The sequence below is a fragment of the Lupinus angustifolius genome, chromosome LG13 (assembly GCF_001865875.1).
Source record: "Lupinus angustifolius cultivar Tanjil chromosome LG13, LupAngTanjil_v1.0, whole genome shotgun sequence".
NCBI lineage: Eukaryota > Viridiplantae > Streptophyta > Magnoliopsida > Fabales > Fabaceae > Lupinus > Lupinus angustifolius.
In genome coordinates this window covers 7,372,427-7,385,348 of record NC_032021.1, presented here as the reverse complement: position 1 = coordinate 7,385,348, position 12,922 = coordinate 7,372,427, and the positions used below count along the sequence as shown (strand labels likewise).

The following is a 12,922-nucleotide window of genomic DNA, read 5'->3' as shown; positions in this document are numbered from 1 at the left end:
ACAAAAATATATTGTTTCCCATTTTAATAAAATAAACAAAAACTTTGAATATAAAATTAGTCCATATAATTATTGAGGATATTGTCTAGTATAGGTGGAGAGATGCTAATACGTTTCTCATTTCATAACTACTTTCAAAATTCAGATTTAAATTTTAGTATCAGTATATTCCTGAAAATGAACTTAAAAAAGTTTTCTATGTTTAACATAAAAATATTATGATGACTCCAAACTACCATGAATCAGATTTTCAACCAAAAATTGTGGAGCAACAAATATTTTATTTATTTCTTAGAAAATAAACAAAAAGATGATTATATATGTGTAGATTTTTATATTTCAATTTCACCATTATTATTTCTTTTATTTATTAAATTTAATTATTTAACCAAGTTAATTATGATATTAGTAGTTAATATTTGATATTTAAGAACTGAACTAAAACTTTATAAGAATTCAAAATGTACTTCAAAGTCACAAGAGACTAAGATTTGGTTGGAGTTAAAATGGGAGGAAAGAAAGTGAGAAGAATAAAAAAGGAATGAAAAAAATCTTTTTCATTGTTTGGTTGCAATGAAAAGAAGGAAGGAAACAAAAAAATGGTGGAACTCGTGCCATTATATTTTCTCTCCACTATTGGGAGGAAACAAGTAAAAAAAATTAGACCAGAATCAATTATTCCAAAGTATATCCTAAACCATGTTCTAAACCAATGACGATGAAGGGAAAATAAAAAAATAATAAATATTTTTTTTAATTAACATGTCATGTTTTCATTGGTTTAGGATGTGATTTGAGTGTCAAATGTTTGATTCTTGGGTTATACACTTATTGGGAGAAACGATCATACATCACGAAATATATTAGTTTCTTACTCACAGAGTGATTAAATACTCTTGATAGTACAAAGAAAATATCATTATTAATAATAATTATATTTTTTTTTACTTTCTTTCCATTTTCTATCATACCAGATAACTAAAAAATCACTATATTTTATTTCAATTTTCTTCCCTCAATTTTTCTTTCCTTAATTTTTCTTCTATAAACCAAACACAGTATAAGGAATACCGGGTGAAGCTTGGGCTTCCAATATTTCTGCACTAAATTACAATGTGCCCAATCACTTTGCACGTTAAGATTGTCTTTAACTTTTTTAGTTGGTATTTTTATTGAGCAAGACATTACCTTTCTTCCTTAAATACTTGATGCGGTAAAAAAAGAACCAAAATATGTCAAAATAAAAATCACTATTGCTAACCGATAAATTGATTATTAGTTTAATTAACCTGATTGTCAAAAAAAAATATAAAGAGTTATTATATTCTTGAGGAATTGATTGATATAAATTATTTAACAAACCTGCTTAAATTGAATGATAAAAGGTTTTCCCTGCCCTACACCTGAAGCAAACCCGACCCTAAATAGCGATTGAGTCAACCTTTAAACCCGATTCGACCCTAGACCCGATTAAATATAATACATACTCAGATAAAGACTTCTCAATATTATTACGAATATGTAATTTGATATATAAAATGATATATGTATATATGTATATTATTAATCGTGTATATATTATGAAAAATGTAAAGAATAAATGATACTTTCGACCAAAAAAATATTATTACTTTATACACATTTGAGTAGAACATGATGAGCAAATGACCATGAGATGAGATGGACCGGGTCATGCTTGATCCCTACCCAACCCTAAATATTGATCGGATTTATTTTTTGAATATGAACCCGATCCTAGACCTAATCAGACCCGACCCTATTTGAACCCGATCATGATCGTGCCGTACTTGATGAGCGGATAGGGTCGGGTCGGGTCCTACTCACCCTTACTATGAACTTACCATTACCAATTTTTGTACCAATTCCTTATATAAAGAGGTCAATATTTGAATTAACCAATTGTTAATCACTTCACAAATTAATTAATTAATCATAACAAAATAACAAAATCGGGTGTTATAATAGATAGTTCAATTAATTCTATTCCTAGAATTAAAAGTTATTAGAAGATATATTGTATCTCTAATTTAAACATGAAATTTTCAAATACACACATTCAAATATTAAATCATGGATAAGTTATTAACTTAAACAAGCATAAGAAACAGGAGTAAACATAGAAAAACAATGAAATAATATTTTTGACAAAGTCATATTAGATATATCAACTTTAAATAGTTATAAATAATCACGAATAAAAAGGATTCAGCTCCTCCTTCCCATAAAAAAACCTAATTTAAAACCTTATAACATAACATGTACACTATGTCTACGTGTTAAATTGTTTTAAATAGATAATTATACTCATAGTACTATACACCCCCTTTTGATATCCCTGAATTATTTTGTATATTTTCATTGCCTTGTATTTTGGAGAGTCCTATTTTATGCGCAGATCATCTTAAATTTTGGGTAGAGATGTTGACAAATGACAATAAAATTATTTTAACGTCCAGATTTTATGCTAATTTTCGAATTAAATAATTTAATTTTTTAAAAGTTTTCTCACCCCACGTTCCAGGAGAGAATCTCTTTTCTTACATTTTGCATGTAGCTTTTACGATGCATAGTGTCGCTAGTATATTTTGTTTACCCAAACTCTTTTGCTAACTTCATCATAAACGACTTATTGTAAGCGTTGCATAATCTATCTGTATATAATAATATGATGAGATATTTCAAGAAAATAACTTATCATTTATCATAAATTTTCCGTGTTACCAAATAGATATTACAAGATTTCAGAATCCATTATTTTCAATACAGACCATTTTCATATTTTCCAATATTTTTCAGTATTAGACGACAAAGTTTGTGGCTAGAATAACTATTTACCATCAGAACTAATTTATAAATGAATTTATCAACGGTTTTAAATTATTACTCCATTACTATTGCTTTGTTTCCCTTAAGGCAAAATGAGTAGAACCCTTTTGGTTGCATCCTGTTCCAAAGTGAAAATCAGTTGAATACATGAACCTAACAATTGGAACAAAGACATACAAGTTTATATCACCTATAATAAATTTCCTGAATGAAGATATACACAACCTATAAACTGTATAAAGTTTCCTACTTATTAAGGACAGGCAAAATCGATTTTGTATGCAGCTATATGTAAAGCTAAATTGTCCTCCAACTCCACTCATATTGGCTGCTACTCATTTCTGATCTTGTACCCCTTCACAGATTCAATTAGACATCCAAACACCCCTTCACCACTCTGGCAATTATGTCCTTAGAAATGCACAATATGTTCCGGTAATTACTGCGAAAGACATGTGCTTTTGCTTTTCTTGGATTTACTATGTTTGAGTTCAGCACAAGGGGACAACATGAGGAGGCAAAGAATCAGAGAATGAAAGAGTCAACATGTACAACAGAGCAATATCAGGGAAGCTCCACTAATCTGAAAGAATTTCCTCCAACTCAGTATCCTCAGAGTTAATGGTGTCATAGTCGGAAATGGTTTCATTGAACATGCCCTTCTCATCACTATGATCATCATGATCATCAATGTCGGGCCATTCAGAATCATCAACAACATCCAGGTCATTGTTTGTTGTAATTTTCTTAGTTGCATTATCCTTCTCGTACTTTATAGGTGAAGAAATTTTCTCCATTTTGGCGTCTTCACAAATGCAGGTAGATGGATTCTCATGAAACCCGCCCCTACCTGGTCTAACCTCCTTGGGCTCTCCCATGAAGCCTTTCTGAAAAGTGCGGACACTGGAAGCAAAAGCTTCCCAAGTCAAATTGCTTCGGCTCAAGAACAATCGATAGAGTTTTTTAGCATTTGGACGAATGGTTGGTTTGTGTCCAAAGTATCTCCTACAAGAAAGTGCTCAAAATGATAAGGCAGGTATAGCGGTATAGGTAACAGTATCAATTTGAAAAGGGAAGGTAGATGCAAATGGAACAAGACATACCTTCTCCCAGCTAATATTTTAGCCATATTACCATTGTTATTTGTTACAAATACATCACTTTCATCACAAACAATGAAGTCAAGTGCAGCCATGCGAGAAGAAAATTTAGAAAATGGTTCTATTTCTTTTTTGGTAGCAATAGTATCTTTTGAATGGAAATTAGGAAACAAAGCTTTGAGAGGTGCCAATGTTTCTTCCCCTCCATATACTTCCCCTGATGCAACATATATATGAACATCAGAACCATACCCCAATGCTCTTAGCATGAGACCAACTTCTTCTGGGGTTAATGGGCATTTTCCCTGTCTCCTTGCCTTATCAGGATTGCTTCTCTGCATATCAATAATTTACAACATTATTCACTAATCTATCTTCATTTTTAGAATTACCATTCAAATTCATAGCAAAAATAGGTTAACTCAAGCTTCACATTTCGTTGTCTACTTTCTCAGCACTTCGCTGCTAATAGTGGGATATTATTCAGATGCTCAAGTCATTGCTGATATTCATTCTATGAAAACATTCAGTTAGGTCTACATGCACAATATGATTATGAGTCATTTGTATAAACTTTGAAAAAATAAATCATATTGTGTAAAAAGGTAATTAACTTTTCATTTATTTTGGTGTTAAGTAGCTTCTAACTATAATAAGAAATTTTATTACGTTGATATTCTTTAATTGTTGGAAAAAATCTTACCCAAATATACGTCAGTATTAAGGTGATTTTAAAAAAAAACAAGCAGCTTTGTTGAGAAGTAATCTCAAACAAATGCAACCTGTAACAGATATTAGCATTAAAGGTTCCTAATAACATTAAACATGTAAGCCTTACATGTAGTGTCTTCCACCTCCTCCTTATTGCACCGAGTTCCTTCTGCTCCTTCTCTCCTCCACCATAATCACATCCAGAAAATGCAAGCATGTCAGGTTCAAATCTGTGAGGAAATAAAGTAATAATTAGAAACTATCTCAAATTCTTAATAGTTATTCTGCCTAGCTAACTGCATCTTAAAATGTAAAAGTCATTGTTTCTTGTCCATAATACATGGAACAAAAGCTTCTCCTAGTGTACCATGTCAACCAAATTTGTGTGCGCATGTGTCCAAGAAGCAAGAAGTTGTTTTATTTATCTCCGTATGTGTCCAAGTTTTCTTTATTTCCCTCCCCATGGAGTTTTATCATATTTAGAATTTTTATCCCTAATTTTGTTGTTTACTAATTAAATCTTATAGCTTAGTATGTGTAAAGGATCGATCAACCAATTAATTATCCCAAAAGCAAAGTTATTATGCGAAATCTCAAATGGGAACCTATATCTAACACAGCCCCTCACACAAGCTCTCTTTAGGCTTGAAGCATGGACAATGCAATGGTCTACCTTACCCTGTACAGAAACTCAATTTATATTGAGAAGAATGGGGGCGGGTCATGGATCAAACTCCTGTCCACTTTGTTATAGAGACTTTGATACCATGTTAAGAACAAATAAATCCTAAAACTTAAAGATATTTGATGAAGACTGATAAATGACTTTTATATATAACAATAAGAATAACAAAAAACACTCAGATAAATCAGTGCCCAAATCCTACTATCTCGTGTCCACCGTAGTGAAGAATCCATGAAGAGAAGACTACAACAAAGGGAAGCCTAATGCACGAGATTCTCACTTAGTGGGATCTGAGGAGGATAGATGTACGCAATCTTATCCTCACAAGCGGAGAGATTATTTCCAAGATTTGAACTTATGACCTCATGGTCACTAAGTAACAACTTTACTATTGCGCTAAGCTAGAAGACTCTAGTGTCAACAATAAAACATCCAAGAGTCAAGTATACCAAGAAGAAAAGACTTCAGTGTCAAAGCTTCTCCATCATGAAAATTTTGAAAATAAAAATGAATATTCCTAGAAACAGAAAGATCCAACATAAAATGGTAATGAAATGGCGATGCATAGGGAATAAATAATAAAGGCAGGGTAGGAAAAGACTAATAATGATAAAATCATATACATAAATAAAGTATATACTATTTAGTTCATAAATTTGTTAGAGTCAACCCCAGAAATGCATGGGACAACTATAAATAGTTCATATAAACCAGTTCTACATAATCATAATGCATAAAAATAGCATACCATTTGCAGTGACTATGGACAAGTTCAATTCTAAGTCATCCTTATATCCAAGAAACTTCTTTCCATGTTAATATCATTACAATATTTTGTATATTTTATCTTGAAGAATAGTATAATTGTTCCAAATATGAGGGTAGGCTTCGGTGCAATGGTAAAGTTGTTTGTCTTATGAACTGAGGGTTATGAGTTCAAATCTCAAAGACAACTCTTAGCTTACAAGAATAAGATTGCTATATTTACTTTCTTAAAATCCACTACATGGGAATATCGTGTACTAGTGTACCCACCATATAATTATTACAACTAGGAATAATAGCAAAGCAGTGAGCACTTTCTATGACATGGATGTTTACAAGCATTTATACATGGGAAAATGTTGCGGGTAACATGGATCTACTTTTTGTGGCTCTTCTCACTTAATGGGATCTAGAGACGATAGATGTATGCAGCCTTACCCTTATAAGTGAAAAGGTTGTTTAGAGGATTTGAACTCATGACCTCCAAGTCATAAGACAATCAATTTTACCGTTACGCCAAGGCTCACCCTCTAAATTATAAAGGACCACAAATCAATTAGATTACCTCAGGTGCAGTGCAATATAATGTTTGCTGTTCATCCTCATTCGTTGGACCAATTTTTTACCCATTGCAGGTATTGGATTGGTAAATCTTAACGCATGGTAGTTAACTCTACATCTCAGCTTCTGATACTCTGTGTCCAACCTGTTTGAAAGTCTGTAGTCAAACTTGTTGAGCTGAACAGCCTGCCACAATATGAAATTAACTAAATACTTTTCATGGATGATTATTCAAATAATTATCCATATATTATGCTGCTGAATCTTTTCATTACAACTGGAAATCTGGAAGCATCAATTGTATATTTACACTTAATCACTTAGATTTAGTTTCCATAAGATCTAAAGAGATATAAACTTAAATATTCAGTTAACTATGATAGGGTGAAGAAATACAAAATGACAGAAAACTACTGTTATAAAAACTGTGTTCCACTCAAAAGAACCAGGACCATTATAGCAATAAAAGGCACGGTCATGACGTATGACTATTGCTCTCATATATTCATGAATTTCATCAATTTTATAAACCGTCAAGCATGCAAAATGACTGATTTTGGTTTAACAAAGATCACATTAAAAAAAATACAAAGAAAATTTTGAAATTTCTTTGGTTGGTTGTTGGTTTTTGTAATTTGTCTGGCCTCAACTTATTGGGAAAAAGGCTTTTGCTGCTGCTGCTACTGTTACTAAAGTTTTACATAGGTTAAAATTCAGGAAACTACTGGGTCTCAAGATCTAAGGAAGTACGGTAATCTTATCCGCCACATGGTACCAAGGATCATATCTTGGACTATTTAGGTAGACGTAACAGTATTTTCATTGTCTCAAATTGTTGAGTCAAACTCAAGCAAGGGTGAAAACAAGGTTCTGGATCTTGAAAATAGTGCTATTATAGGATGGCCTGACTGACAATATTTAGATAAGGCTTTAAATTGAAATGAACAAAGACAAGAGTTAGTTTTGTTTGAATTATGTGGTACTTTAGGCATAAAACACTGAGGATTTAAGTGCATCAGACAACCAAGAGATCGCAACCAGCTGAAGTAAATCATAAACCATTTGTTTAGTAAAACCGTGTTGAGCAGGGTCTTGTTTTACTGGCTTCTCCTAATATTTACTTAGGCCTCCTCTACCCCTTTTAATCAAACTATCTTCTACTTGAACAATCTTTTTCATTGAAGCCCTTATTTGGTCTTCTTTAATTGTGTCGTAGATCCATGTCATAAAAGATGACTTTTATGCAGGCTACCAACTATCTAATACAACCTACTAACAAAAGTTTGACAGAGCATGACATAGGCAGAGTTTCAGGATACAATAAGAATTCAAAATGAAGAGAAGTAACATATCAGGACCTACTTACATCCCATAAGGACAGACTGCATCAAAACTAGACCAAATTGATCCTTCAGTCCTTTGTCTCCTATTGTGTTGACGGTGCTTGAAATTGCACAGCATAGAATTTCCATATTTGGTATGAACAATTCACCAGGATTGATATGATCAGGGGGTGGGGAGTTTATCAAGCTAATAAGTGGGATAGATTTGAGAGTATGACACGTTCCAAGCAATGAATAACAATCAAACTAAGGGGCGATCCTAGTTGCATGGTAAGCGGTACATGTTTCTATGTGGTTCGTCAGTTTTTACATTATTAGTATTGTAAGACTTCCTTTATAACTAACCTACTATGTGGTAAACAATAGGTGGAATTCGGTATAGTTACGTAAGCTAAACGAGGACCATATAATCAGGGGGTGAAGATTAGTAGTTCCGGATAAAAAGAGAATCGAATTAGTTACACGGTATATTGGCACCAAAGTAGTTTAAGCAGAGAAATTAAAGACTCACATGCTTTTTCACGAGTACAGGTGATATCCGATTTATGTAGCACCTTTCATTACACTTCCTTGGAACACGCATAGAGTATGCATTTAATGTTTTCCCACCCTTTCTTGGGAGTTGCTTGATGATTCGGACATCTTTTGACAGATATGAGATAAACCAATCAACATCAAAGATCTCTGAGAAGTTACTGCAAAAAGCAAATATCATTTTACAATTTAAGCAATTCATCACTAAGAATGGCACAATCCAATGGCCTGGTCAAATTACAACAGTAAAACTGCACAATCAGGCCGGACATAAATATGTCACTTTCCTTCCATAACTGACCTAGAATCTTTCCAGAAAGATTTTTGATCCAATTTGGGAACAACAAGAATAGCATTCAAGATTCGCGCAGCAACAACAGCATCTGTAATCTACCAGTCCCAAAAATGGAAAAAATGACATCAACAGCTGAGTATGTTGATACTTAGCAATTGCAACCAATAAGCACTCACAAGTCACAATAGTTATGATATATTGCAGTAAACTATCGAGGCTTCTGCCATCACTTTCAAATGGAGGCATATGCAAATTTTGTTTATTTTGAGTTCATTTCACTTATTTTTTTAAAAACTGTCATCTACATAATTGTTTTGAGCATGTAAATTTGAAGTTAGAATGATGCATTTTGTTATTATAGAAACGAAAAATCAAACATTTAATACAGCTTGACTATAATAATGACAAGACTACAGGAGTCTAGAAAAGTACCCCAGTTCTCTGTTGATTCAAGCCTCCACTTGTTGCAATCCCCAAGTATCGATTAGGCTTTGTAATGGCTTCAGCATCTGCTATAGAAAAGCATAGTTATACTTATCTATGACGATTATATGCATTGAAATCTAAATGACACTTAAGAGCTCAGAATTCCTAAGGTAAATTAATGCCATACTTTCAGAAGAGTAAATCTGACAATTCAGTCATCCAAAAATGGAAATGACACCTATCCGATTGTTAAAAGATTTGTGTCACCACTTTTTATAAATTGAAGTGATTTTAAACGTCACTACCTTTTATAAATAAATTTAATTCCTGAAAGATTTAAAATTGTCAATAGCTTTTATAAATTCTATGTTTTGAGAAAGAGACCACTTACTCCAAGTTTAAACAATTGGTTTAGATATACTCACTTATTCAACCAATTAGATTCCCTAAAAATTATTGATGACACAAATCTTTGAGTTATTGAATTGAGGGTACTATTTTCAAAATCTTGTACATAGCAACACTTGATGATTGAATTGATGAGTATATTGCAAAGAAATACGCACTTAGAAACTTGTTGCTTGCATCACTGCAACCATGGAAATGTTCCGAGTTTTTTGAACTCCATAGATGATGATCCAACTCTCCTCCACTGCTCTGATCATTAAAATTAAACTGAATTCAGATCAGACCAATAAACACAAAATAGAAACTGATTATCGAAACAGAGGAAAATAAGAACCCTAACCGGAACGCGGAACACGATAGTTCCAATTGCGTCACCTTTTTCAACATTAAACTGTACAATAATCCATTCAAGAGAAGAAGAAAAAAAAAACAATCAGAATAAGTAAGGAATTAGATAAAAGAAACTAATAATAGTAATATCATAATTATTGTTCAGTGTGAAATATCAATTTAAAGAATTTAAGAAATATATTAATTACGTGAATAGAGAAATATCAGTGGTAGTAAAAGTAGTACCGAGGAGTGAAGATAAACGGTGTCGTTTGGAGAAGGAGCGAAGAAAGTGAGGAGAGAGAATAAGACCAGAAGAGCAGCGGCGATTCCGGAAATGACCGGAGTCATACGGCGGAAGCGTTGGCCGCAGTAGTGGTGGCGCCGCCGCTGAAATGCCATCAACCACACCACGTTATCTGCAATTTAGTCTTCACAATTTCTTTAACTAGAGAAAAGGAGAAGAAATTTGATAATAATTTAGTAGAATAAGAATGATAACATATATTCCAAAACTAATCTTTTTCGACGTGTTGCTGTGTCACTTTTAGAAATCGAATATTTGTTAAGAATGGTACCGAGAAAACGTGAATGTGAACTACTCCAGCATTATTGCTCGTGTTAGCATGAGTTCGGTCTCAATAATGCTACATATAAAAATGAAACTAAAATATAAAAACGCGTTGTATATAACTGGTGCAGGTGGAAACAGGTGAAGGAGATGTTAGTGTTTGTTATTGAGTTGAAGGTATGATGATGAAAATGGCACAGAGACGGAATAGAAAATGACTATGAAAACGTATCTGTGTCACGTGGTGGCAGGTTCAGTGGCTCCTTTTCTCACTCACTTCATTGTTTTGGGGACAGTTTTCTTGGATTTCACACACAACAATATTATGATTCCTCACATCACCATGTTATTTTCTCCTTACTCCTTATCACGTGCATTGTGTCACACACTACTATTATACCTTTTTCTCACTATCAAGACAGGCATATTTGTTCCGCCAAATATAAGCAAAGTAGTAGTAATTCAATAGAGAGAATGATTATCTCGTCATTCACAATAACCAAGTCTTTATCCTATTACTAAGTCATTTATATAAATCAAATTATATCATAATCTACTATAAATCATGTTCGTCCATAAAATATTGAACTCTTCGATCAAATCCAAAGAAAAAATAATTGTTAAAAAAGTTAGAATTAATAATCATTTTATAATTATAACATTTTGGAATGTTACTCTTGTTTGCCTGTTTTTGTCAACTCATAGATTTTAGCAATGCATTCTTTAATACATATTTTTTGGGTGAAAATTAACTTATTATTGAAAGTGTTAAGAAATATATTTGCTAGCATTTTTTTCTTCATGTGATCTACTGGAGGAGGTTGAATATTATATGCAACTCATTATATGCTTAGTTAATCTAACATAAGTATCATTTTTATAAAAAAATTATCATGATTGAGGTCAGAGATGCAGGTAAGTTGCAATAAGTTTTTTTGGCTTAACACTAGCGAAATCAGTTTTGAAAATAAAAACTTTATCAATTTATGTTTTGTTTGACAGTAGTTACTTGAAGGAATTAATGACTCTTTAATGTAACATTATTATTAATTTGAGAAATAAAAAAGTCTCACGTTTCGCATATAAGAAAGACTTTAAAAGGCTTTATAAGTCGTAAGTGTTCCATAAGGAGTATGCCTTAAGGGGTATAATGAGTTTTGTGGTGGGTGAGAACCCACACAGACAAAACTCTTTCACACGCGCACACCACCATCTGAGCCATCAGATCCATGTGGCGGTTGAAATGGTCATGTTATAAATAGAAGTCTCATCCTTTCATTTGTACTCGTTCTAGTTGAGAGCATTTCCTCAACTTTTATTCACTTTCCTTATATCTATTATAACATATTTGATGGTGTTATAATTGACATAGATAACTAAATTATGGGAATTTCGAGAATTGATAATTAGATTGTGGGAAAATAGAATTGACACATATAGTCATATTGTGGGTATTTTAGAAACTGATGTTGATAACCATATTGTGGATATATTCGAGATCAAATTTTATATTGTAGTAAGAATTCGAAAACAAAGAATGAAATTATTTTATCCTTGAGATGTCATAGTTGATAATCTATTTGCATATTTTTTTGACAATGTCACGAAACATATTAAAATAAAACGATCTGGTCGTGACTTGGCAACTAATAATTCTTTGTGTGGTATTTACAATTGTTGCCACTAAAAAACTCCTTTGAAGTTAAAAGTTGTTTAGTGGTTTCTTGTTTTTTCTATAGTTAAATTTTATACAAAGGTATTAAAATTAAAAACAGAATCTGAATGGAAAGTTCAATATCATAAGTATTAATGCATTTATAAAAAAATTCTTCATCATAGAACATAAATCAATAATAATTTTCATCTACTTTTATTTTCTTATCAATCTCTTTAATATTTGAGTTCCAACATTCTCCACTAAATCACCATGTACTATTATAGTATTACATGAACTAGTTTTAACATCCATAGTTTCTTCTTCTTTGTAATCAAGCATATAAATATTTACAAGATATTATCACATCTGTCAAATTCTCCATCATCACCAATACGATACATTTGAAAGAAGTTATGAAGATGTTATAGTTGTAACTAAGATAATATATGTTATTTTTTTTTAAAAGCTCATTTTTAATATTATAGTGCATGAAAAATAAACAATGTGATTACTAACATAAATATAGCAATTATCACTAAATATTACATTTTTTTATAAGAAAAGAAGAAGTGAAACATATGCGTGTGGTTGGTTTACCGTTAGCATTGGTTGTAGAACACATTATTTACCATCAGCATTGGTTCACTGGATGTGCATAACACATTATTCCTACCTCGTATTTGGATATA

At 32.1% G+C, this 12,922-nt stretch overlaps 2 protein-coding genes across 6 annotated transcripts in view; both read right to left on the bottom strand.

Moving 5' to 3' along the window:
• On the bottom strand, positions 2,898 to 10,945 carry LOC109325367 (uncharacterized protein At1g04910-like). Of its 5 annotated transcripts, none has more exons than XM_019557692.1 (11): positions 10,252 to 10,945; positions 10,016 to 10,066; positions 9,834 to 9,924; positions 9,274 to 9,350; positions 8,848 to 8,936; positions 8,524 to 8,707; positions 6,674 to 6,855; positions 4,786 to 4,888; positions 3,951 to 4,282; positions 3,390 to 3,852; positions 2,898 to 3,353 (listed from the first exon to the last, which is right to left on the bottom strand). In XM_019557692.1, the coding sequence occupies exons 1-10, from the start codon at positions 10,405 to 10,407 to the stop codon at positions 3,426 to 3,428; spliced, it is 1,692 nt and encodes a 563-aa protein (XP_019413237.1). In that variant the 5' UTR covers positions 10,408 to 10,945; the 3' UTR covers positions 2,898 to 3,353; positions 3,390 to 3,425. The 5 variants fall into 5 exon arrangements, with proteins under 5 accessions (XP_019413237.1, XP_019413236.1, XP_019413238.1 ...); XM_019557691.1 differs by having other exon boundaries at positions 2,898 to 3,359; positions 3,393 to 3,852; XM_019557693.1 differs by having other exon boundaries at positions 2,898 to 3,608; positions 3,651 to 3,852.
• The window catches only part of LOC109325366 (BTB/POZ domain-containing protein At2g30600), a 14,561-nt gene continuing 8,259 nt past the window's right edge, over positions 6,621 to 12,922 (bottom strand). Inside the window, exon 13 of the mRNA XM_019557688.1 lies at positions 6,621 to 6,641. The gene's annotated coding sequence lies outside the window, so the exon portion shown is untranslated. The remainder of the gene's footprint in view (positions 6,642 to 12,922) is intronic.